Here is a 26989-nt window from a genome sequence, read left to right as displayed (position 1 = left end):
CAGTAAAAATAATCTTTTAAAATCACCAAATAAAAGTGGAAAGAAAGAAAGAAAGAAAGAAAGAAAGAAAGAAAGAAAGAAAGAAAGAAAGAAAAAGAAAAAGAAAAAGAAAAAGAAAAAGAAAAAGAAAAAGAAAAAGAAAAAGAAAAAAATGTGGGAGTTTCACAGTCCAAAGGATCATTGTCTTCACGGTATGATTAGAATGCTTACCTGATTATTATTTTTATTTTTTAAATTTATTTTCAAGTTAGTTAACATACAGTGTAGTCTTGGCTTCAGGAATAGAACCCAGTGATTCATCTCTTAAGTGTGACACCCACTGCTCATCCTGAAAAGTGCCTTCCTTAATGCTTGTCACCCATTCAAGCCACCCCCCCCAAACTGCCCCTCCAGCAACCTTCAGTTTGTTCTCTGTATTTAAGTCTCTCATTACCTGATTTTTCTTCACTGTTTTCACCAAATGCTTCCAAAACAAGAAAAGAGAAGACTACTTGAATTAGAACAGTGATAGATTTAGAGAGACGCATGTGACTTCATTTAAAACTACAGGCTCCTATTTCTAGATTCTTTGTTTTTATGGATTTTTTAAACTTTTTATTTATTTTTGAGAGACAGAGGGAGACAGAGCATGAGCCAGGGAAGGGCAGAGAGAGAGGGGGACACAGAATCTGAAGCAGGCTCCAGGCTCTGAGCTGTCGGCACAGAGCCCGATGCTGGGCTCAAACTCATGAACTGTGAGATCATGACCTGAGCCGAAGTCAGACGCTTAATTGACTGAGCCACCAAGGTGCCCCTCTAGATGCTTTTATTTTATTTTATTTTATTTTATTTTATTTTATTTTATTTTATTTTATTTTTAAGAAAACTGTAGTAAAAGTAAAAATCAGTGAGGAAGCAACCTTGGGGAATCCTGATGTTTCTGGTTGGCATGGTCTTGTCTCCTTGTTTCCTTCAGTCCAAACAGTGCTTTGCAAAAGCAGCCTGGGTTTGCCCTTCTTATCTACTCAGTAATATCTTTAAACACCCAGCCTATGCTGCTGAATCAAATTCTATGACAGCCTAAGTAGTGATTTTACTGGTTTTCTGTACATTCCCATGTCGCTTCAAATAAACATAAAACTTTTGAAAAGTGTTAAGAAAAAAAATGTATGTAACACAGGGTATTTTCTTCTTTGTAGTTTTTTTTTTTTTTTAATTTTTGAGAGAGAGCGCGCGGGAGAGGGTTGGAAGGAGAGAGGGAATCTCAAGCAGGCTCTACGCTCAGCACAGAGCCCAACATGGGGCTCGATCCCACAACTCTGGGATCATGACCTGAGCCAAAATCAAGAGGCAATCAATCAACCAGCTGAGCCACATAGGCGCCCCTCTTCTGTGTAGTTTTTAACAATTAAATAAAATTATGCATTAGGCCAATGTTTTAGTGACCACAGTCCTTTGACCTGACCAAAGCATGATGCTAAGTCATGGGTTGACTCTAAAAGCTCATTAGTTGGGGCACTTGAGTGGCTCAGTCAGTTGAGCGACTGACTTTGGCTCAGGTCATGATCTCACAGTTCATGAGTTCAAGCCCCACATCAGGCTCACTGCTGTCAGAGCAGAGCCTACTTGGGATTCTCTCTCTCTCCCTCTCTCTCTGCCCCCCCCCTGTTGGCACTCTCTATCTCAAAAATAAGTAAACATTTAAAAAATTAAATAAATAAATAAATAAATAAATAAATAAATAAATAAAATAAAAGGTCATGAGTTTCTCCTTGGATAGACTAGTGTACCTCAGTTTACAATCCACAGGCTTGATCGCCCATCTTCACAGATTTAGATATCTTACAGATTCCACTAAACTGTGAAAACATAACTCAAATCCCATTCTTGGGGGTTGGGCGGGGGGGGGTCGTTAGCACCACTGTAACTGGAAGGCAGCACACTTTCACAAACTGTTTGTCTCAGCTTCCTGAAATCAGTGAGGCTGTTCCATGATATGTCAATTTAATATGACTGAAAACTTAATTTTTTCTCCTACTTGAACCACTGTAGGTACACTGTTATATAGTTTCTGTTTCTTTTTCTGGAAGGCCTATATCTAACCTGTTGTCACTGATTGCCTTCTATCCTTTACTTTCTTCCCTTGAGCAAAAATATGTCTCTGATTTGTACCATTGGAAACCTTTTTTTAACCCAAAAATGCCTTAGGTAAAAAAGAAGAAATCTGGATTGTTGACGACTTCATTATTGATGGGAATAATCTAAACAATCCTCTGATGCTTCTGGATACATTTGACTTTGGACCCAGAGAAGACAATTGGTTTTTCTATCCTGGTGGTAACATTGGTCTTTATTGCCCGTATTCTTCGAAAGGAGCCCCGTAAGTCTTTAATTGAGATGCTAAAAATAAAACCACTGCTGTACACAAATCATGATGAACTTTTGCCCTAATGGATTTCTGGTTTTCTTATATAACAGTGAGGAAGATTCAGCTATGGTATTTGTTTCAAATGAAGTTGGTGAGCATTCCATTACCACTCGTGACCTGGATGTGAATGAGAACACCATCATCCAGTTTGAGGTACTTGACTCTGTTCTATCAGAAATGCTTTCAGTTGTATCTTGAACAAAAGCCAGGAAAGCGAAGGAAAATCTCAGATAATTTCATGCATTATAACTTCCCATTTTTGTGCAAGGACCAAAAAAGGTTTTACATCACAATTCATTTTTATTAGCAGAACCAATTGTCCTACTAAGGCTTACTTCTGAATTTTTGTCCTTTATGTATTACATAGTCTCCCACCTACTACAATGGGAAGTTGTTGAAATAAATTATTTTAAACATTTTAAAAATGAAAAGAGCCATGCTAATCTTGTGTTATTGTTTTCACGGTTTTTATGCGTTTCAGACCCAGTCAACATAATGACCATTATACCCTGCCAGCACATTTCTATGATGTGTATCATGGTGCCATGAATTTTAACACCACACTATATTTATAATTTTTGTGTATTTCATTAATATTCATGGACCCCTTATAATTTTGAGGAGAGCAAATTAATAATGTATAAAAGAAAACTTTTATGTGTTTTGAAGACTTAGATAAAATCAGCAGAAGCAAGGGTGTGCTGTGCCAGCATTCAATATCATTAACTTTCAGAGGTGCTTGTTTCGTAGCTGAGGTCTATATCAACCTTTGGGAAGACATAAAATAGTGCCTAATTGCATCAACAAAATTATGAATATTTGTTTTATTTTTTATTTTTTTTCATATGGGTCTTTAAATTTTTTTATATTTTTAATTTTATTTTTTATTTTTTTAAATTTACATCCAAATTAGTTAGCATATAGTGCACCAATGATTTCAGGAGTAGATTCCTTAGTGCCTCTTACTCATTTAGCCCATCCCCCCTCCCACAGCCCCTCCAGTAACCCTCAGTTTGCTCTCCATATGTATGAGTCTCTTCTGTTTTGTCCCTCTCCCTGTTTTTATATTATTTTTGTTTCCCTTCCCTTATGTTCATCTGTTTTGCCTCTTAAAGTCCTCATATGAGTGAAGTCATATGATTTTTGTCTCTCTCTGACTGACTCATTTCACTTAGCATTATACCCTCCAGTTCCATCCACATAGTTGCAAATGGCCAGATTCATTCTTTTTGATTGCCGAGTAATACTCCATTGTATATATATACCACATCTTCTTTATCCATTCATCCATCGATGGACATTGGGGCTCTTTCCATACTTTGGCTATTGTTGATAGTGCTACTATAAACATGGGGTGCATGTGTCCCTTCGAAACAGCACAGCTGTATCCCGTGGATAAATGCCTAGTAGTGCAATCGCTGGGTCATAGGGTAGTTCTATGTTTAGTTTTTTGAGGAAACTCCATACTGTTTTCCAGAGTGGCTGCACCAGCTTGCATTCCCATTGAATATTTGTTTTAGATTAACTATCTGTAGCCTCTAAATTAGACTTCTCTTTTGCCTCTCAAAAGTTCAGAGACCAAATGATGCCTTCGTGGAGAAATTATTCTGTATCTATTTTAAACTTTGTTTTATTTTCTAATTCTATTTTAAGTTACTTAAATAACTATTATATTTTCTAAATTGATGCTTAAATGTTAATAAAAAGTAGTGCCTGTGGCCCTGTTCTGTTATCAAAAGGATCTAGGTAGAAACAAATGCCTGTAGTTGAAAAGTTTATCAAATGTTGATAGTTTACTCATCAAAAGGCACAAGGAGTAAGTTCAACAACAAAAATTATAAATATATCCAGTTGCTACAACAGCAAGAAAATATTAATCTCAATTGCAAGAGGGGAAAATTTCATAGAAAGAATTATATGCATTTATTTAATTAAGTTTTAGTTTATTTACTTGAAAGCGTGGAAAAAGGAATGAAGTGGTTATTTACCTAATGATTAAGAGGATCTTTCTGAGAAACACTCTCCCTGTGCCAGGGAAATGGTGACAGTAATTATATTTTGTTTTGTTTTAATATTGAATACATATTAAAGTTTCTTCACATGCAAAACTTGGGGGGTTATTTGTAAGGTGTCACAAGAAGGAAAACAGAAGCTCTTCCAGGTCTTCTGGATGGCTCAGTTGGTTGAGCGTCGGACTTCGGCTCAGGTCATGATCTCGCAGTTTGTGAGTTCAAGCCCTGCGTCAGGCTCTGTGCTGACAGCACAGAGCCTGGAGCCTGCTTCAGATTCTGTGTCTCCCTCTCTCTCTGCCCGTCCCCTGCTCATGCTCTGTCTCTCTCTGTCAAAAATAAATAAACATTAAAAAAAAAATTTTTTTTTAAAAGAAGCTCTTCCTATTTAGCAGACTGAAAAAAAATAAATAAATAAACAAACAGCTAGTGGTTAGAAATAAGGAAATGGTCTTTTCATTACGACTTGCTTGGCTTGGCTATGAAAGTAGGCCAGAGGTAAAATTTGGACTCTTTGCCACACTCTGCCTTCCCCACTTCCTAGCTTTTTATAAAATGAGGGAAAATAAAATTTTTATGAGGTCCTTTGAGGTTCTTTATGAAAAAATTATTATTTGAAGGTAATATATGATATTACTCAGTTAGGCAAAACAGAATTTTAGAGTGTTAAATATTTCAGCAAGACAGTTCCCAGGAAAATGGACTCTCGAGAAAATAATGAAGTGGTGAATCATTTCAAGGCTTGTTGCTCCGAAGTAATTTGTATGATTTTTTTTCTTCTTCCCCAAGATCAATGTTGGCTGCTCCACTGATAGCTCATCTGCTGATCCGGTCAGACTGGAATTTTCAAGGGACTTTGGGGCGACCTGGCACCTGCTACTCCCCCTGTGCTACCACAGCAGCAGCCACGTCAGCTCCCTGTGCTCCACCGAGCACCACCCGAGCAGTACCTACTACGCGGGGACCACCCAGGGCTGGAGGAGGGAGGTCGTGCACTTCGGGAAGCTGCACCTTTGTGGGTGAGGACACCGCACTTTTCTCATTGGACGGTTTTCTCACTGATGTCATCCTTGACTTGCCACTTCGTCAGGGGCATCTTCCAGCTTACGTTTCTTCCTCATTCTCTGCTTCAGCAGACCACTGGATGTTCAAAACATAGGACACTGAGCTGACACTACTCACTTATAGTTTGAGGATAGATTTAAAAGAGCGCTCCATGGACTCCACCCTGTAGTGGTTTGTATCCCCATGGGTCTTTATTAGATCGCTTAAGAAGCAACAGAAATACGATTCTCTCCTAATGTAATTCTCCCCCCTCCTGCCCCACCTCCCAATATAAATGCAGTTAGAATTTTATGACTTTCAGGGCGCCAGGGTGGCTCAGTCGGTTAAGTGTCTGACTTCAACTCAGGTCATCATTTCACAGTTCACGAGTTCAAGCCCCGCATCAGGCTCTGTGCCAACAGCTGAGCCTGCTTTGGATTCTGTGTCTCCCTCTCTCTGTGCCCATGCCCAGCTTGTGCTCTGTCTCTCTCTGTCTCTCTCTCTCAAAAATTAATAAACGTTTAAAAAAAAAGAATTTTATGATGTTCAGACATCTACCTGTGTCCCTTGTGTAGGGAGAGGGCACAGCTGGAGGATGGAACCCCACAGAAAATCTAGATGTCTCATTAAAAAAAAATTGCTCCACTCTCTCCGCCACCCCCCGCCCCAGGCATTTCTGCTTTTTCAACCTCTCTCAGCATTCTTGTTACATATATTTGACTCTTCTGTTGAAAGCTATTTGGAGATAAAGGACTTCAATTCTAATAGAAATGAAATGAAAAGTATGGTTCAAAATATAAAACTAATAATACAAGTGAACAAAGAGAGGAAGTCAACAAAGCAGGCTGCCTCTGAATTTGTCTTTTCTCTCAGAAGAAAGAACTCATTCTTTCAGGGGATGTCAAGAAAAGAAGAAAGTACTAATATACTTTCAAGATGGAAATAGATTTACATTCCCAATGTGAAACTCAGCGTAATTAGAAGGCTTGGGTCTTCAAGCAAAACTACTAATACCTAGTACTTTTCCAGAAGGGTGAAAGTGAATTTTCACATGTCTGCATTCTCTTTGAACATAAATCCATTTGCTTCTCATCATATCATCAGCATAATTTTTATAATTTGACTGCTAAGGACTTGAATATTTTGTGCTTTCGAGTACATCATTTGGTAATTCTTGCTATTACACCAGGATATTATCCCAATGGAAAATCCCAACTGTTTAAAAAAAAAAAAAGGGCATTACTAAGCAAAATGTCCTCAAGAAGATAGAGCTAACAGTTCGGCCAGCACAACCAGAAAGCTGCCATTGTGGACGGTGGGAGGATTGTGTGTAGAAGAATAGGGCAGGGAGAAATAGCTCAGGAAAAACTTTTCAGCCAAAATCAGTTGTATTATTTAAGATTATAGGTTGCAGGAAATATAAAGAGGCTTACCAAAAAGTAGAAGAGCTTACTGGAAGCATACTGGGGAAGTTGCATGGACCCCACCTAGAAAGTGTGAGGACCTCAGCAAAAGGAGTGTGGACCCCCATTTTTATCATGCTGACTTTACTCTCACTCAGCAAATCACACTTCTCATGTGCTGGAACTCTTAATTCCATATTTCTGGGAAAGAAAATCTGAGTCACTCATCTACAGCCAGAAAGCTAAGCTATGGAACAGAAGCCTAGCTGTCAAAACTCCATGTAGTTAGCATAGGCAGAGAAAAGGCCTACTGGCCAATCACACAGACACCTATGACCAAAACCTTAACCATTATGGTATTGTTGACAGCCCCAAGCTTTCTCTCTCTCTCTCTCTCTCTCTCTCTTTTTTTTTAAGTTCATTATTTTGAGAGAGAGAGCGCGCGCATGCACACAAGTGGAGAAGGGGCAGAGAGAGAAGGAAGAGAGAAAATGCCATGAGACTCTCCTCACTGACAGCATGGAGCCCTATGTGGGGCTCAAACTTACAAACTGTGAGATCATGACCTGAGCCAAAATCAAGAGTTGGACGCTTAACCAACTGAGCCAATCATGCACCCCACCAGGCTTTCTCATTAATGAACCTCTAATTTCCTCCTGTTCTCAGCTAAGAATTGGATTAACCAGGAAACAACCCTGAAGATAAGTTGTAGGCCTTGAGCTAAATTTTTTTAACAACTGAGACTTGTTTCAGCAAGTTCCCATATGGAAATAATCCTCTTTAAAGAAGTATGCAGTAAAGTCACAGGACAGTGCCCCAGTGTCATGGAAATCACCAAACTTACCATTGGTAATGTCCATTGGGCTGTGTTGATGCATAGGGAAATACAATTTGGAAATCTGAGCAAGAGAAATTACAAGGCAATATAATTTGAACAAAAGAAATGTATGTATTTTCACCTATTGGTTTGGGGTGTCAGTTTAAAATATACCTCCTCCAATTTTAAAGGTACAGAACTTAGACCATCATGCTATTTGTACTCCGTGTCATTTTTATTTCCATAAAAAAAAAAGTATATCTGTTGAAGAGGCCTGCCCACTCTCAGAATGGTTTAAACCTACCTTTCAAATTGCCTTCAACCATTTCTTGCAAAGAGAAGATTTTGCCTTCATAGTGTTGTCTAGTCCATGTTTCAGTAAAAGAATTAGCACCCTTCTTAAAACCCACACAGGCATGAATTGCTGGAAGGCAAAAGTTAAATTTTCTCTAACTCAGTGAACCATTCCTTGGTTTGTATTCAACATGGTACATAGTGACAGCACAAGCTAGATGCTAAAATATATATTTATAACCCATATTTAAATGACCCCTTTCTGTGCACCTTACTAGGCACCAGGTACCCAAAAAGTATATGAAATGTTTTCAGGTGCAGAAATGACCATTTTTGCCTCCACATACAGTCCGTTCACATTTGAAGCATGAAGTATTGAGCTTTCATCGAGTTTTATTCACATCACCTTTGTGTCCTTTTTGTCTAGAGTCTTTTTGTGGTTAAAACTTCCTAATTGCTTTTGCTTTACACACTTTCATAATGAGTCAACCAAAACCCCCGTTTAATGAAAGCCCTGTTGTGTGCTTGCAATTTTAAGTTTACGTTTAAAAAACAGGTCCTTTTGAATACCACTGGCTTGGGAGAACAGACGCTGACATTCATCAGGGAGGGTGGCAGTGAGAAATTTTCAAAATAAGATTTCAGCAGAAGGGAACCACAGTGGAACCAGACCCTTCAGCCCATTTATCATAGTGCTTGCAGTTTCCGTGTCAAGGCAGGTGAACAATAATAAATATCCAACCAAGGTGGTTCATTTGTATTCAGAACATTTGAATAAATAAGAAGTTCAAAAAAATCCATGTAGGCTTTTGTTCAAAGGAAAACTCTAGCCATTTCCCTCAGCTCAGCAGTCTGAAAGTTCAAAGGGTAGAAAGTGCTCCTTGCCAAGACTAAACTCTGACAAGTATTTTAAAATAAAATGTAATTATGAACTGGCATTTTGGGAGCAGCTCCATATAGTGGGAGTCTTGATATAAACAATGAAATTAGGGTTAAAATTATATGTGGGAACTTGACTCCATCTGCTTTACTATCTACTAAACTTTAGAAGCCTTATAAATACTTCTAAAATTGACTTCTAATTTCTGTTTCTCCTTATTTAATTCTGAATTTGGTATCTATGATAACTGGAAATGGGACGAATTCACAGGGTACAAAAATGAGTGTGTATGCCATGTCTGTAGCCATGCCCTCAAAAACAAACCCGTCTTCTTTGAACTGAGTTTTGTGTATAATAAAATACTAAACTATTTCTCGACTGCTACCTAAATATGTAGGTTATTTCCAAGAAGCTAACTTATCATCAACAATGTGATAGCACAACAATTGTGATAGCACAATTTACTTACAAATAAAAGAGAAAATTATCTTTGATTTAAAAAGAAATTAAGATGGGGCACCTGGGTGGCTCAGTTGGTTAAGCATCTGACTTCAGCTCAGGTCATGATCTCAAGGTTCATGAGTTCAGGCCCACATTGGGCTTTCTGCGGTCAGCAGAGAGCCTGCTTTGAATCCTCTGTCCCTCTCTCTCTGCCCCTCCCCTGTTCATTCTCTCTCTCTCTCTGCTCCTCTGCTCACTCTCTCTCTCAAAAATAAATAAAGGGGTGCCTGGGTGGCTTAGTCAGTTGAGCGTCTGACTTCGGCTCAGGTCATGATCTTACAGCTTGTGGGTCCGAGACCCACATCGGGCTCTGTGTTGACAGCTCAGAGCCTGGAGCCTACTTCGGGTTCTGTTTCTCCCTCTCTCTCTCTGCCCCTTCCCCACTCACACTCTGTCTCTCTCTCAAAAAATAAAAAAAATTTTTAAAAATTGTTTAATATATAAATAAACATTTAAAAAAATAAAAAAGAAAATCTTTAAAATAATAATTAAAAAAGTAATTAAGAAATAAGAGGCATCTAACCAAACAAATTTGATTTTGTCACTCCTCTCTTTAAAATAATCTTGTGCGGGCACCTGGGTGCCTCAGTCAGTTAAGCATCCAACTATAGCTCAGGTCATGATCTCACAGTTTGTGAGTTCAAGCCCCACATTAGGCTCTGTGCTGACAGCTCAGAGCCTGGAGACTGCTTCAGATTCTGTGTCTCCCTCTCTCCCTGCCCCTCCCCTGCTCGCACTCTCTTTCTCAAAAATAAATAAACATTTAAAAAATTAAAAATTAAATTAAATAATCTTATGCAGTTCTCTGTTACCAATAGGATAAAATCCAAAAACCTCAGTCTGGCTCTTGAGGCTCTTCACAACAAATGACAAACAACATATAGTGTATATGAAACACTGTACTGGGCACCACAAAAGAGTCAAAGAAGAAAGAGGCATAGGCATTGGCCTCTAGGAGCTCAAAATTAATAGGGGAAATAGGTACACTTTTAAATATCTCCAGCTGGGATAACTATAATAATGGAAATTCTATCAAAAATATGGCAGAGAGAGAAAGTAAAGGACTAGTTATTTCCCATATGACCCAGCAATTCTATCATTCTACCCAAAAGAATTGAAAACAGGTATTCGAGCAAATGCTTGTACACAAATGTTCATAGAAGCACAGTTTACAATAGCCAAAAGGTAGAAACAAACAGATGTCCATCAGCTGATGAATGGACAAAGAAAGTTGGTATACCCATACAATGGAATATTATTCAGCCATAAAAAGGAATGAAATCTGATACTTGCTACAACCTGGGTGAACTTCAGAAACATTATGCTATAAGAACAAAGCCAGACACTAGAGGTCACATATTGTTTGATTTCATTTATGTGAGATATCTAGTATAGGTAAATCCATATGGAGAAAAAGGAGATTAATGGTTGTCAGGAGCTGGGAGTAGGGTGGTATGGACAGTGACTACCGAATAGGCATAGGGTTTCCTTTTGGGGTGATGAAAATGTCTTGGAACTCCATAGAGGTGGTGGTTAGCTCACGCTGTGCATGTGCTGTCACCAGGTTATATGCTTAAAATGGCTAATGGTTACTTTTATATTATGTGAATTTTACCTCAGTTTACTAAAAAAAAAATTAGTTATGCAGAGTGTAGACAGATAGGGTGGAGACAGCTTCACCAAAGAAGTCAATATTGAAAAAGGTGGAAGGTCAGTTGAAATTCGACCCAGTGATAGGATTGGGAAGGGCTTACAGGAAATAGGAACATAATTGGCAAAATCCTGGAGATTGAGGAATAGAGTTTGTGTTCTTGAAATGTCAACTCGTTTTTTCTACTTCTTGATTGTGGTGCAGAGGTGGTAACTGCCCACTACTCATTGATCAGATGTACTTACTTTGAAAGCGTATTGTTCTGTTCATTCCATTTTAAAAGACTTGTACCTCTTTTCCAGATCTGTGCGTTTCAGATGGTACCAAGGATTTTACCCTGCTGGCTCTCAGCCCGTGACATGGGCCATTGACAATGTCTATATTGGTCCCCAATGTGAAGAGATGTGTAACGGACATGGGAGTTGTATCAATGGAACCAAGTGTATATGTGATCCCGGCTACTCAGGTCCAACTTGTAAAATAAGCACCAAAAATCCTGATTTTCTCAAAGATGATTTTGAAGGTAATCACTTAAAATAAGTTCTATGTAGCTTTGAAAAAGACTTACATATTAAATGCAGGTAATTAAAAGAAGTGATCATTGAGGCACCTGGGTGGCTCAGTGGGTTAAGCATCCAACTCTTGATCTCAGCTCAGGTCTTGATCTCATGGTTGTGAGTTCAAGCCCTGCATTGGGCCCCACACTGGGCATGAAGCCAACTTAAAAACAAAAAAAATAATCATTAAGTTCCACTTTAATATTTCATTATTTATCCTTACAATTGAGACCACCCATGCCTTCAGTTAGTTCTGAATTGTATAAGGTTCTTTTTTTGAAACAATGGTCAGTGAGAATGAACAAGACCATGATTGAGAAAACTAAAGCTATTTTCACCACTTTTTCTATCACGTGTAATTTATGATTAATGATAATTTTAGAAAATGTTTCCCCACTGGATGTTATATGTAAGCGATGAACCACGAGAATCTACCCCAAAAACCAAGAGCACACTTTACGCACTGTATGTTAGTCAATTTGACCATAAATTATATATTTAAAAAAAAAAAAAGAAAAAGAAAAAATGTCTCTAGAGGGTTAATCTTGGGTAGAGGGAACAAGTTTCCAGAAATGTAATTCCTGTCATTGTTTGTCATCAACTCAATAAGCAGCCTCTCATTGCTTTCTGTACCTTGGTTTTATACCTAGAATCTAATGTCATTATGTATGATGGTAATGTTATAACGTAGAAAAAAAGGATATAACATGATGATAATGTTATACTCTATAACGATTGAAATTATTCACAATTATTATATCCCTTGGAGATATACTCTGATAAAACAATGGAAAAATATTCTAAGAGAACGTCTTGAACTAATGTCATGGCTATGTGTTTTAGAGTAGTGAGATTAAAAGCTTTTTTTTTCTTTTTCCCAAGTTGCTTATAAAATTGTTATAATTATGGTTTTAAAGTACATTTTAATATTAGGTATATTAGGTATATCAATACGATGAAGTATGATGCAGCCATAAAAAGGAATGAAACACTGATGGATGCTACAACATGGATGAACCTTGAAAACATTATGCCAAGTGAAAGAAGTCAGACACAAAAGGCCACAAATCATATGACTTCATTAATGTGAAACCTCCAGGATAGTCAAATCCATAGAGACAAAAGGCAGATTAGTGATTGGCAAGGGGAATGACTGCTTAATGGGTATAAGGTTTTCTTTATGGGCGATGAAAAAGTTCTGGAGCTAGGTGGTGGTGATGATTGCACAATGTGAATGTGAATGTACTAAATGCCATGGAGTTGTTTGCTTTTAGACTGTTGGAGGGAAGCCTGGGTGTCTCAGTGGGTTAAGTATCCAACTTCAAGCTCAGGTCATGATCTCATGATTTGTGGGTTTGAGCCCCGCATCAGGCTCTGTGCTGACAGCTCAGAGCCTGGAGCCTGCTTAGGATCCTGTGTCTCTCTTTCTCTCTGCCCCTCCCCCACTTATGCTCTCTCTCTCTCTCTCTCTCTCTCTCTCAAAAATAAATAAACATTAAAATTAATAATAATAAGGGGGCCTGGGTGACTCAGTCAGTTAAGGTCATGATCTCATGGTCTGTGAGTTCGAGCCCTGCATTGGTCTCTGTGCTGACAGCTCAGAGCCTGGAGCCTATTTCAGATTCTGTGTCTCTGTCTCTCTGTCTCTCTCTCTCTCTCTCTGCCCCTCCCCACTCATGCTTTCTCTCTCTCTCTCTCTCTCTCTCTCTTAAAAAAACATTAAAAAATTTTAAATAATAATAAAATATTGGAAGAGATAAATTTTGTGTTGTGTGCATTTTACCACAATCAAAAAATTCTCTAGATCTAAGGTAAGTATCCAAAGAGATTTATAAGGACAGTATTTAGAAAATATTAAATTACTCTGTAATGTCTCCCATTAAAACTGTGTTTTTTAAAAATATTTTATAACACCTGCCTGATACTGTCTTCAGAGTAGCAAAGATACAATCAAAAAGCCAGTGGAAAAGCTACATTATGCTCTTACTTTTGGCCATAATCACTCTCTGACCAGCCAGTGTCATTTTCTGCAGCATAGAAGAGCAGAAAGGAAGGACCCATCTGGCTAGACCATAGATACTCAGAAAAAGCCTTCTTCCCCCTTCTATCATGTGGACCCTTAAATTATCCAGCTAAGTTTAAACAATTCACACAAGCTAAACTGTTGAAGAGACCTCTTATCCCAAAATCTATGACTTCGATATTTATGACTTTGTATTTCAAAACTACATAAGGCCCTTGTCCTTTAAAAAAGAATATGCCTATATTTGCGGTCATAGGTAAATCACATTTACTGCTTTTTTTTTTTCAGGTCAGCTAGAATCTGATAGATTCTTATTAATGAGTGGTGGAAAGCCATCTCGGAAGTGTGGAATCCTTTCCAGTGGAAACAACCTCTTTTTCAATGAAGATGGCTTGCGCATGTTGACAACACGAGATCTGGATTTATCACATGCTAGGTAAACATTTTGGGATGCTATTGAGAAACCACATTGTGATAGACAGTAACAGAACATAAGTACATCAGAAAAAAGCAGACATGTGAAGGGCAAGGCTATCCATGGGACATGCTGAGCTGCTGTCTTATCTAAGACTCCATTAAGACATGATGTACATAATTTCTATTCTAAAACAGAGAGCTTTGCAAAATAAACTAGATCAGAAATGAAACATAGCTAAACAGACAAAAGTTAATATCAAGACAGTGATGGTTATAAGACAGTGACTATGAAATGACAATGTTTAACTTCCTTTCACTTCCAGAAAATAATGTTGCATCTTTTTTATCCACCTTCTAGAGAATACTTTTCATGAGCACTTGGACTACGTGGAAAATTATCTACACCATGCTTAGTAAAAGCTTAACTGAAATACCATGCATCCTCCAATTATTCACAATTGATTTTATATCCATTAGTAGTTTAAGTAAAAAATATTTGAAGTGTAGCCTTATTCTTTGTAAGCCTTTCTTTGCAATGATTTGCTCCTGCTTTCTAGGTACTCATTTTCTGACTTGAGCACAGCCACTGAGAAACAAACATTTTAAACTGGCTCAGAGGATTATGTCCTGTCAAGATGTATATCCCTTGATCACTTGATGAGCCAAAAACTTAGCCAGGAAAATAAAGAAGACAACTTAACATGTGTAAAATGGAACCCTGACCTATTTTTTGCAAGTGAACAAAGAAGTCGTGTTTTTGTTTTTCAGAACATTTCAGAGAATCTTAAAATGTATCTCAACATATTTATCCTTCTCTTTCACCTAAATCTTTTATTTTATTGAATTATAAATTTGAGCATGCCTCATAAAAATACAATTCTGTGAGATAATCTTACTATTACAGAAAGCAAGATTTTATTTATCTTCATCCTATTTTAATGCATATGGTTTAATTTGATGCTTTTTATTTCAGATTTATCATTAGCAGCCAAGTTCTCTAATTTAGAAATTATTAGATCTTTCCAAAATAATTCTGACATAGATTTGTCCATAACTAAATTAATATAAACATTTCCCAATACAATAGACAATAGGCTAAAAGGCTTTTTTCTGTAAATGGTTATTGTTTTTATAGTTCTAAACGTCACTAGGCACTATGTATTTTTTTTCATTAATCCAGTGTTAAAAAGCTCCATTATTTATCTCATCTCAGTAGCATGCTGTGTGGGATTTGCATATATTGACCTCAAAATGCTCCATGTAAAATCCCAATTTTCTTGGGGTTATGAGATAAATGAGTGCCCAGTTAATGGAGATGGGGGAGGGGAGGAACCCATGAAGAATGCATGGTTTTATATATGGAACTGATAACTTTCATTATGAGCCCCAATATGCTGCCTGTGTTTGACATGCATACATAATTGGGTGTATGTGTTGGGTTCCACACGAAATTTATTCTGCATTACCAGCTAGCATAGCGGCCAGACCAGGCACCAGCCGCTTGCCTGCCAAAGATAACATGTGAGCTAGTTTTCCTTGGCACCCCAGCTGGTTGCTGCCACTCTGTCCACCTCCCTGCCAGTTGGAAAGGCTGCCACTGGCTGGCCGCCATGATTCTCGATGGCCAGTCTCATCCATCCCAGACCCAGCAATAGTCAGAGGCTGGCACAGCCCACTATTACCACCACCCCACACTCACTTTCCTGCCCCTGGCACAAAAGACAGAAAAGAGGCCCAGGCTCGACACACCTCTTCCAAAAGATGCCTGGTCTTTCACAAAGAGGTACTACAACTGCTGAATTTAAATGTGTCTCCCCAAAACCAATAACATGAGATCTGAAAAACTGGTAAGACCTGAAAATGGATGATTTCACCAATTAACGGCATAAACTACATTCATAGCATTCTTCCAGCTTCAGATACTAAGGACAAATTTGTCTTAAATAGACAGCAATACACACTCCCAAACTTGAAGAGGCTTTGGACCCCTCCCATCTTCTTATAGAGTAGCAACAGGATTGGGGAATGCTCAGTTCCCTCAGACTCTCCTCTGTGGAAGGGTACAAAATATAAACTTGAGTACAGAATTGCCTTTTTTTCATTTCATTAACTCTCTTACATTAACAAGGAAAATTGGGATTTGAAATGATTGCTTTAGACACTTGTTAAATCACCATATTCTTTAAAACCGTGCACTTTCCCCGTATTACCCTGTGTGCTTGTCTTATGTTAATAGTGTGCATTTCTCACTGAAGTGAAAAAATCTACAGTAAACTTTACTCATGTCAGATTCGTGCAGTTCTTCATGAGGCTGGGATGTGGTAAAGGTGTTCCTGACCCCAGGAGCCAACCCGTGCTTCTACAGTATTCACTCAATGGTGGCCTCTCATGGAGCCTCCTTCAAGAGTTCCTTTTCAGCAACTCCAGCAACGTGGGCAGGTACATTGCCCTGGAGATACCCTTGAAGGCCCGTTCCACTTCTACTCGCCTCCGCTGGTGGCAACCATCTGAAAATGGGCACTTCTACAGTCCCTGGGTTATCGACCAGGTCAGTCCACTCAGGATTAACTATTGTAATGTTTGGCACTTGAGCTGCATGTGGCCTACAAAGCATCCAGTCCGGTCCCCTAGCTCAGTAGAGGAAGCCCAGGACCAACAATTGAATGACTTGCCCAAGGGCATACAGCTAGATTAGATATGGCAGTTAGCTTCCTTTCCTTCTCTTTTCCTTCAATTGCCTGAGCCTATAAAAACCAGCAACACAACAGAAGGCCCAGGTCCTGCTCATAGAGAATTCTGCCATATGGATAGAGGGACTTTATCAAGTGTGATGTGAGGTTATAATTCTCTGAAAAGGAAAATGTGCAAATTAGCACTGGTACCACATGCAGTAGTTTACAAATCCTCGTTCCTAGCCTTTGAAGAAGAAATAAGTAAATATTCCTAACAGCCTCATGGACACTTCTAAACGATCTTCATACATAATAAAATGCATATCAAATAGATCTCAAAGAACCTGTTAACAAATGATAGAATCCATGCAAAAAATTGGAACTGAAATGCTTTAGGATACAACTGTCCTTAAATAGAAATTTCACATGGAAAATAATCACATGTAAGCCAACTTTTGCTTTCCCAGCTTGGGTGCATATAGTTTCCAAAGGCACAATTTGGCCCATGAAGGCTGTGAATGGTTTTGTCAATACTTCAATTTGTTTTCTGTAGCTTCTTGCCAGATGGGCAAGCAGACCACATAAACAAAAGCATTCTGAAAGGCCCCAAACAGTATGCTTGCTGTATGATGCCAGTTTTGAGCAATCTGACAGATAAAAACAAACAAAAAGACTGAACTCTTCTCGTCTCTTGAAACCATATTAAAAATTTGTTTTCTTGAAAATACATTTCAGATTCTTATTGGAGGAAATATTTCTGGTAATACAGTCTTGGAGGATGATTTCACAACCCTGGATAGTAGGAAATGGCTGCTTCACCCAGGAGGCACCAAGATGCCTGTGTGTGGCTCTACCGGAGATGCCCTAGTCTTCATTGAAAAGGCCAGCACCCGCTATGTGGTCACCACAGACATTGCTGTGAATGAGGATTCATTCCTGCAGATAGATTTCGCTGCCTCTTGCTCAGTCACAGACTCCTGTTACGGTAAAAATTCCATTTCCGGGTAGAGGAACATTACCCCATTTCCAGGTAGAGATAGATAGATAGATAGATAGATAGATAGATAGATAGATAGATATAATAACCCCTAATTTATCTCTTGTTGGAAAATCCAGAATTTTCTTGTACGATCAGATTTGCAGAATTAGAACTCTCATCACATAGAGAATGCCAGAATAAGCCATAGGATTTACACATAAATTTGCATTTGCATAGGTTTTAATTCATAGGGCTTTAGATTAGTCTGGTTACTGTCTTCTTTCCAACTCCCCAGGAATCATGACATTTTGTTGTTCCCATTTTGCCTTATACTTTTCGCCATTCTAGGTCATAGCATATTCTAGGCCACCCTCATTGTGACCAGTTTGCATCCTCAAGGTTGTATACACACACACTCCTACTCACACATGACTTGCGCACACACACACACACACACACACACACACGCACACCTATCCTAGGAGATATAAAAACTGACATCATTGCATACTTGGAGCCTTCACTGGAATGCAAACCTGTTGGGATTCTGGTAGTCTTCCAGCCTTTTACCACCCCTTATCATTCTTCCTCCAAGAGATACAAACTAGAATGTTCACAAGGACGTTGTTCTGTTTTAGATTCTGGGGGGCCAACATCTGACAAATTTGGTTACTTCCAAGGTCTTACAAAATCCATATTTTTCATATTTCTGCTAGTTTGAACTTAGTGGACATATCTTAAGGGGACTCCCAGAAGTGCAGCTTCTACCTCAGGATCGGTTAGTCAGCACTAACCTAGTCAGCAGGGGTGGAACTTGGAAAAGTATAAGGTACCCATCTGTCTTCAATAGGTCTAGTTGAGGGGATACTTCCAAAAGTTAGAGTGCAATAAATGACAAAGTCAAGTGATCTGTGGATTGGTGCTGATGCCAAATGTGATGAGAGCTCAGAGGAGAGTGAGATGACCAATGGATGGCCAATCCAAGGAGTTTGGGAAGATTTCACAAAGAAGCTGTGTCAAGTGGGCATTGATGGTTGCAGTGGATTTGAAGAGTGAATAGAGAAGAAAGGACACCCCAAGCTAGGCTGGCAGCATAAGCAAAGAGACAGAGGTGGGGGTCCTCCTAGTCCATGCCGAAAGCCATGAGCAGACCTGCCTGAACAGGCAATATTTGCATCTAGTGGAGGAGAGGAAAGTGCTGATTTTGAAAATGGAAAAGGGTGGTAAGGTTCTAGATGCCTACTCCCTCAGTAGCATAAGAAATGGATGGGAACCCAAGGAGGTAAGCTCTGACACAATAGGCCTGCACTAGCACCAGGACTGACACTCTACCCTCCTGTGTACTTTCTACTATAGGCTGGCACAGCCTCTTGAGAAAAGTTGAACTGAATGACAAAATCAAAGAGGAAAGCAGAGATGGATAAGCAGAATTGCCAACTAAGAAGAGCCTTACAAGGCACATACAAGAATTTATAGGGGCACCTGGGTGGCTCAGTTGGTTGGGCATCTGACTTTGGCTCAGGTCATGATCTCACCGTTCGTGCGTTCAAGCCCCGCGTCGGGCTCTGTGCTGACAGCTCAGAGCCTGGAGCCTGCTTCCGATTCTGTGTCTCCCTCTCTCTCTCTCTCTCTGCCCCTCCCCACTCATGCTCTCTCTCAAAAATAAACATTAAAAAAAGATTTGAAAAATGTTTTAAAAAGTTTTAAAAAAAGTATTTGTACCTGACAAGGACATGAATAAAAGGACTCAAGTGCAGAAAAGCGTCATGGTGTGTTTCTGGGAGATGAGCCCAAAAGCTGATGAAGGTGGGTAGGCAAGAATCCCAATAAGGAAGCCTCAGTGGTAATCTCCAGAGGAGGTGGCATGAAGAGAAATAGGATGGATAATATTGATGTGAGACAATGCAAACAAAAAGGAAAGAAGCAGAAAATCTCACAACCAGCTGACAGTTTGAACACAGAGGGTAAAGAAGAGAGAAGAGTAAAATTTCTAAAATAATTTATAAATTTTGAACCCAGAAAACAAGTGCAAAAGCATTGCCATTGATAGAATTTAGTAGTTAAGAGGGGCACCTGAATAGCTTAGTCAGTTAAGTGTCGGACTCTTAATTTTGTCTCAGGTCATGATCTCAGAGTTCATGGGATCAAGCCCTGCATCAGGCTCTGCACTGTTAGTGCACTGTTAGCTTGGGATTCTCTCTCTCTCTCTCTCTCTCTCTCTCTCTCTCTCTCTCTCTCTCACTCTCTTTGTATCTGCCCCTCCCCTGCTTGTGCAATCTCTCTGTCTCTCTCTCTCTCTCAAAATAAATAAATAAACATTTAAAAGAAAAGAATTTAGTAGTGAAGAAAAGATGTTTATTTATTAGGGAAAATGGTGAGTTTTTCTTTAGTTGGGGTAGAAGTCGTTTTAGTTATTTATTTTTTTGTTTGTTTCAAGTTACTTACATTCTAGTTAGTTAACATATAGTGTAATATTGGTAGTAGAATTTAAGGATTCATCACATATAACACCCGGTGCTCATCACAACAAGTCCTAGAAGTAATTTTTAGTGGGTATCCCCTGAGTGAAGAGGACTTACAATATGGAAAGCAGGAACTTTTTCTATACTGTGCACCCACAATAGGCCAGCATCTGGTGCAATGCCAGGCTGAGCAAACATTTATTGAATTAATGAAATTGCTTGGAGACATAAAATTGGCAAATCTGGGCACACAGGTCATAGTTGAAGCCCAAGGAGTATACACATAAAACAGAAGACCAGAAATGGAGTTTGGAAGAATGCCCACAGCTGGGCTAGTTAGCATGGGAGTCACAGGAAAGTAAGAGAGGGGATTCAGAATAATGTCCTCCAAAAGAAAAGAAAGTTTCAAGAATTGGGGAATAATCAATAACATTCAACGCTGTAGGAAGAACAAGAACAATGAAGACTGAGATGAACCACTGTATTTAACTAGAAAAGGTTGCTAGGAACCTCCCTGAAGTGAGTGGTCCCACACTGGCTGTGCATGACAATCACCTGGGGAGCTTTAAATCTCCTGATACCTTGGCTGTGCCCCAGAGAGAGTGAAATCACAATCCCTGGGGGTGGGACCCAGGGGGTGGGGCATTAGTGGTTTCTAACGGTACCCAGGTGATTTCAGTGTGCAGCCAAGATTGAGAATCACGGCCTTAGAGGAAGCAATTTCAATAGGGAGGTTGGGCCTGAAGCAGTTTCTAAACACTTAAAGAGAAATACAAAACATAGAACATAAGTTGAATTTTTCAGAAGAAGAAAAAGAAAAGTATCTTTTCATAGACCCACAGCCTGACTGCCTTCTTTGGCACAAATTACATGTCCTTCAGGTCCCTCCTGATACTTCTCTTATTTCCCAGTATATTCCACAACACAGCAGAGCAGGATAAGAGCAAAAGAGATTTTGCAACTTGTAAGAAGTTTCACCTGTATCAGGAGCAAAACTGGCATTATTGGTCAGGATCCCTATTGAAAGGTCAAATTTAGGGAAAGTTGCTCAGTTTTTTAAAACTTTTTAAAAAGTAATCATTAAAATATATGGTTACTAGGGGCGCCTGGGTGGCGCAGACGGTTAAGCGTCCGACTTCAGCCAGGTCACGATCTCGCGGTCCGTGAGTTCGAGCCCCGCGTCAGGCTCTGGGCTGATGGCTCGGAGCCTGGAGCCTGTTTCCGATTCTGTGTCTTCCTCTCTCTCTGCCCCTCCCCTGTTCATGCTCTGTCTCTCTCTGTCCCAAAAATAAATAAAAAACGTTGAAAAAAAATTTTTTTAAAAATATATATATGGTTACTACGTTTGTATTTGTATGTTAACTATTAAATAGATACCATAGAGTTACAGTACCTCAAATTATATATAGTTTGTATAATTTTATAATATATTGTAACTATTAGATTAAGCAATAAATATATATATAACTATCATTACTGTTGCTTTAACTACATATAAACAATGGTTTTGTTATGCTTGTTCTGAAAGTTTCTCACTATAAGGAGTGATTTAGGAAAATTTATGTTTCACTTGATCATACCCCCTTAAAAGAAAATTTATTTTAATCTGGAAAGTGAAAAATAATAACTAATATTGCATGGAAGGAAAAATCAAACCGGGAAACATTTCAAAATAGGAAACATAAATACGGAGGAAAAATCAAATTGACATCTGAGTGAAATTAAAACATAAGAAGATATAAGTATTTACTGTTCCTGGGTCTACATACATGTATTTCTATTCAGAATGGTGTTTCCTGTTTCAGCTATTGAATTGGAATACTCAGTAGACCTTGGATTATCATGGCACCCATTGGTAAGGGATTGTCTACCTACCAATGTTGAATGCAGTCGCTATCACCTGCAGCGGATCCTGGTATCAGACACTTTCAACAAATGGACCAGAATCACTCTGCCTCTCCCTCCCTATACCAGGTATGGATGCTTCTGCATGTAGTGAACCCAAATCTGATATAATTTGGCATATCAGCTTTTAGGACAACAAGTTTAAATGAGATACATGCAATTTTGCTATTGATTGATGGTATTGCCAGCCATGAATGAACAAGGTGATCTTACTAAGCAAAATAAGGGCACCTGGCTGGTTCAGTCAGTAGAGCATATGACTCTTGATCTCAGGGTTGCGAGTTTGAGCTCCACACAAAGCACTGAGTTTACTTTTAAAAATAAGCAAAATAGGGGGCACCTGGCTGGCTCAGTCAGTGAAGCATGCAACTCTTGATCTTGGGGTCTTGTGTTCAAACCCCATGTTGGGTGTAGAGCTTACTTTAAAAAAAGGAGGAATAAAAAAAAATAAGCAAAATAGAAGTCAGTTTTTGTGGTGACATTGTTCTGTTTTTTTTTTTTTTTCCCAAAAGCTGGGCCTATACTGACTTTTATTTCTAACATTTTTAAAGAATGGCATATTCAAGAAAACAGTATATGGATCAGTGAGAGTCTCCGACTTGATTCACTTAAATTTAAAACAGGCACATTGCATACAGAATAGGTTTAAATGGAGTCTGTTGTTAGACCACTGTAGGTATAGCAGTGAGTGGTGTCATATCAATAGATAGAGCAAATAAGTGTGTATTAAAATTATTGTCTGCTTTTGAAATTTTATTTTAAACAGTATCTCGAGAATTACCACCTGGAGCATTCTTTTATATGAAAAACAATTATGAATGTGTCATTCATTGAGTCCATAAGAAATGGTGGTGGCTTAATAAAATTGCCTGGAAAGTGCTTTATTTGAGTTATACAGAGAATTCACCTTGCCTACTGAATGGTGTTCCCTGACCTTCTCTCTTTTCACTATCCAAGGAGGTGCTAATCATAGGAAAGCTTTAAAATCTTGATGGGAAATTCTGTTCCCTCTCCCCCCCAAAAAAATGGTAATCAGTTGTTGCCGTTAAGACAGAAGCAAAGCAGCCAGTGCAATTATGTGGAACGGGAGTTACAGTTTGGGCTCATTATTGGTCCTTCGCTTCCCCACAAATGAAGAATGAATAAATCTTCCTAGCAAATGATCATAAAATTCAACTATTCATCTAGGACATAACTTTTCTTGGGATTATCATAAATGAGATGGTTTCAGTTACTAACAGCCTAAGGCCCCTCTACAATTGCTGGCTCAGAGCTACGAGACTATATTAACTGTCAGTAGAGTTGCCAAGTTTAAATGAGATACGTGAGATTTTGTTGCTCGTTAAAGGTATTGCCATGCATAAATTATTAAGGTGATCTTAATAAGTAAAATAGAAAAAAAACTCCATTAAGGCAACAGTCTTTTAAGGCTTTATGAATTCTGTGAATTATTACCCAGCTACTTGGTAGCATTTTGCAAATAAAAGACATTCTAAGATTTACTCCAGCTAGTGATTATACCCTTGACTTTTCTACTCAAGAAAGGTAATTATTCCTCCTCTTTTAATATATCTTTTAATTGTCTTTTGCACCTACCCATAAGAATTTGGCCCTTTCAAATGATAAGTTGAGAAATCTGATGAGCATCCCTTTCCTCTTGTTACCGTATTGAAAATATGCACTGCTTATTGTACTACCCTCAAAGCCCCTGTTATACAGTGGTCTTAAAGGTGGTCCTGCCTTGTAATAAGGCCTTGTAGATAATTCAGAAAGAAATGCACATGGATGGAGCCCAAGCCAGACCTACTTCTTATTGTGCTCTGCCCTATGCCAGAGATGAGGACAACAGTGTGCCAGACTCAGAACACTTTGTCTCAAACACAACTTAGCATAGCTATACTCTATCTGCTCTTATATCCAGCTACTTTTTAAATGTGGTACTTCCTTGTCTTGAGTTCAACTTACTGCCTCCACATTTGCAAAGTATTGCGACACCTATGTTTACTTTGCTCTCTAGAATTGAGAATTTCAGCTCGTAGCTCTTCGCTATAAACAAACATGATGCTGATGACTTAAAGCCATCTGCTCAGTAGGGGTGAGGAGTGACAATGTGCCGGTGGTAGATTTGTCCACCTGTTCGCTTATCATAGGACCACAAGGCTAGGGTTCCAGTATTGTTGGCATAGTGGTAGTTAAGAGTCACCTGAGGTTGGTTATCCACAAATTGACATAAAATCATTACCCAAACTAAAATGGCCGGTAGTTACCAGTAGCAATTATTCATTCACTTATTCATTAAACAAATATTTTTTGAAGTGTTTAATTGGATGCTAGGTCTGTGTGAGGGGGATGAACCTACCCCTGCCTCAACAAATTTTCAATCCAGTGGGAAAAAGAACTATTAACCAGAAACCAGCAGTAATCACAGAAGTAAATAAAAAATTCAACTGTGGTAACTGATGGAGGACAGTTGCATGATGCTGAGAGATGATATGTCCTAGGGAGATTTGCCTTTATCAGGAGAGTCAAGGAACACTTTCTGGAGGAAAGCATAATTGAAGTAATAGATAAAGGATGGATAGGAATTGACTAGGGGAACAGTAGGGGGAGGTGTTCCAGGCAAGGAAAACAACCTGTGATAGGAAGTAGCAGGCATATGTGAGACACTGAAAGAATGTATCAGATCTAGAGAGAGAGCGGAGTGAGATGGAGTAAGACCATGAAGAGCATTGTAGGTCTTACTGAAGATCTGGGGATGGTTACATAGGTGCTTAAAAGCCTGCTGAAGTGCCCCAGGAATAGGGGGACATGCTCAGATTTGCATCAGAAAAGCGTATTCTAACTGGAAAACAAATGGGGGAGGATACGAGTAGCTGTAAGGAGACTCTTCTAGAGGCAGTAAGTGCTGGAAGCTTGGAGTAAGGTGCAGGAGACATGAAGACAAGTGGAGAAATTCAAGAGAAATAGAAGTGATAAAATTAAGTTTAATGATGAAATGGACGTGAGAAGGTGAGGGGAGGGGCAATGTCGAAGATGACTGTGGTTTCTGAGTTGAACTGAATGGATGCTGCTACATTTCACTGGGAAGGGGGCCCTGAGAGTAAACACAAGAGACATTACACTCTGCTCCAGATATTTCTATGTTAAAACCTAAATAAGCTGCTATAGATCGAATCATAGTTTCTATTACTCCCATATACACTGCTTAAGTTAGATCTTACTAGAGAGAAATAAATGAGTGGAAAGCATTGTGTTTTAGTGGAGAGTTCCCGCTTTTCAGCCCTGTGAGCTTTTAAGGTAGTCATTCCATGTCCTAGAGTTGCAGGGTCTTCATGTGAAAAATGAGACTTTTTGCTGTATAAAAATCTAATAAATGGGGCTGCCAGGGTGGCTCAGTGGTTACGCATTCTGATTCTTGATTTCGACTCAGGTCACGGTTTGTGAAATCGAGCCCCATGTCAGGCTCTGCACTGACAGCACAGAACCTGCTTGGGGTGCTCTCTGTCCCTCTCTCTCTGCCCCTTCCTTGCTCTCACACTCTCTCAAAATAAATAAACTTTTAAGAAATCTAATCAATGTGCATGGATGAGTTTGGGACATTATAAGTATTTATAAAATGTAAATCATTTTTACATCTATGAGTTAACAACATAATCATACTTGTTAAGCATAGCACAAGTTTATTATCAGACTTTACCTTCAGTCAGACTAAGAAGTCTTCCTAAGCTCACTTAACAAGAGCAAACCCATGGTAATGGTAGGACACTGTCTTAAGTTCCTGCCCTGGAGGGGGTTACCATCTCATTGGAGAAAAATAGACAACTTAAAAATAAAACACGCTGTATATAATTGAGAGCTTCAATGAGGAATGGGCTATAAATCGGAGACAATGTTGAATGCAGGAGTTAGAGAGGGTTTCATGGAAGAGATGGGTCGTGGGCCTAAAGGATGGCCAGGAATTAGGTGGGTAAGGAGAAGGACATTTCTAAATTAGGGAAACAATGTGAACAGGGCTCATGAGCCCGGCAAGAGCCCAGGAGTTGCTGGTGAAGGCAGCGGGCTCATATCTGGATGCTCTGGAAAGTTGTTTGTTAGTGGAGTTGGCTTAACTATCACAGGCACTGAAGAAAGGTAGAGGAGTTTAGACTTGTCAGAAAAATGAACTATGGTGGATTTCGAGCTGAGAATATTCTTCCAAGAAAAAAACATTGGGAGAACAGAGAGGCAAGTAAGAGAAAGTGGCAAAGGCATTGTGATAATGGCTTCCATGAAGTCACAAGGGTCTGGGCTACAGCTAACAAGCAGGGGATGGGACGGATATTACAGGACATTTCAAAGAAAGAATTGATAAAACTCACTAGACTTTTCTCCCTTGCACCCATCCGGAGACGACTGTAAAGTTTGAAGCCCTTGAGAGTGGTGAGAAGTGGGGAGGAAGCAAAAGTTGATCCCAGGAGGGACAATATGGCAAATTCAACCCAGTGATGCTGAATTAAATGTGGTGACTAGAAATACAAATGGAAACATCCATTTGACAGAAATATGAAGTTCAGAGCCCAGGGAAAGATAATAAACTTTGGAGGCATGAGCATAGAGGTGATAGGCAAAGCTGTAAAACTGGAGCGGTTCAACTTGGGAGAGCATTCAAAAGGAAAAGAAAGGATCCTTAAATTTAGTAGCAGATTGAGTGGAAATAGTTCTTAAAGGGACCATGAGGATATACTCAGGGGAGTTTAAGAAGAATCAGAAGAACATGGTATCCAAGAGCAAGTAAGAATAGAATATCAAGTAGGAAGAGGTGGCCATCAGTGACACACGCTATAGAGTAATGAAAAAAAAACTTTCACAATAAATTTGCTAGATTTTTCCATAAGGAGATAGTCAGTGACCTTCAAAAGAAAAGTTTCAGTAAGATACTGGAAATAGGGGGTGCCTGGGTGGCTCAGTCGGTTAAGCGGCCGACTTCAG

The 26989-nt window shown here is 39.1% G+C and overlaps 1 protein-coding gene across 3 annotated transcripts in view; it reads left to right on the top strand.

Annotated features, from left to right (window-relative positions):
• RELN (reelin) overlaps positions 1 to 26989 on the top strand; it is a 579194-nt gene that overhangs the window by 497537 nt on the left and 54668 nt on the right. For all 3 annotated transcript variants that reach the window (XM_053218590.1, XM_027071727.2, XM_027071724.2), the window contains 8 exons: positions 2188 to 2359; positions 2458 to 2560; positions 5206 to 5435; positions 11309 to 11529; positions 13875 to 14022; positions 16293 to 16551; positions 17411 to 17660; positions 21922 to 22090. In XM_053218590.1, coding sequence (XP_053074565.1) covers positions 2188 to 2359; positions 2458 to 2560; positions 5206 to 5435; positions 11309 to 11529; positions 13875 to 14022; positions 16293 to 16551; positions 17411 to 17660; positions 21922 to 22090 — 1552 coding nt within the window. The remainder of the gene's footprint in view (positions 1 to 2187; positions 2360 to 2457; positions 2561 to 5205; positions 5436 to 11308; positions 11530 to 13874; positions 14023 to 16292; positions 16552 to 17410; positions 17661 to 21921; positions 22091 to 26989) is intronic.

This window comes from Acinonyx jubatus, chromosome A2 (genome assembly GCF_027475565.1).
Source record: "Acinonyx jubatus isolate Ajub_Pintada_27869175 chromosome A2, VMU_Ajub_asm_v1.0, whole genome shotgun sequence".
Classification (NCBI taxonomy): Eukaryota; Metazoa; Chordata; class Mammalia; order Carnivora; family Felidae; genus Acinonyx; species Acinonyx jubatus.
Note: the sequence above shows the minus strand (reverse complement) of the source record. Positions and strands in the feature narration are given on the sequence as shown.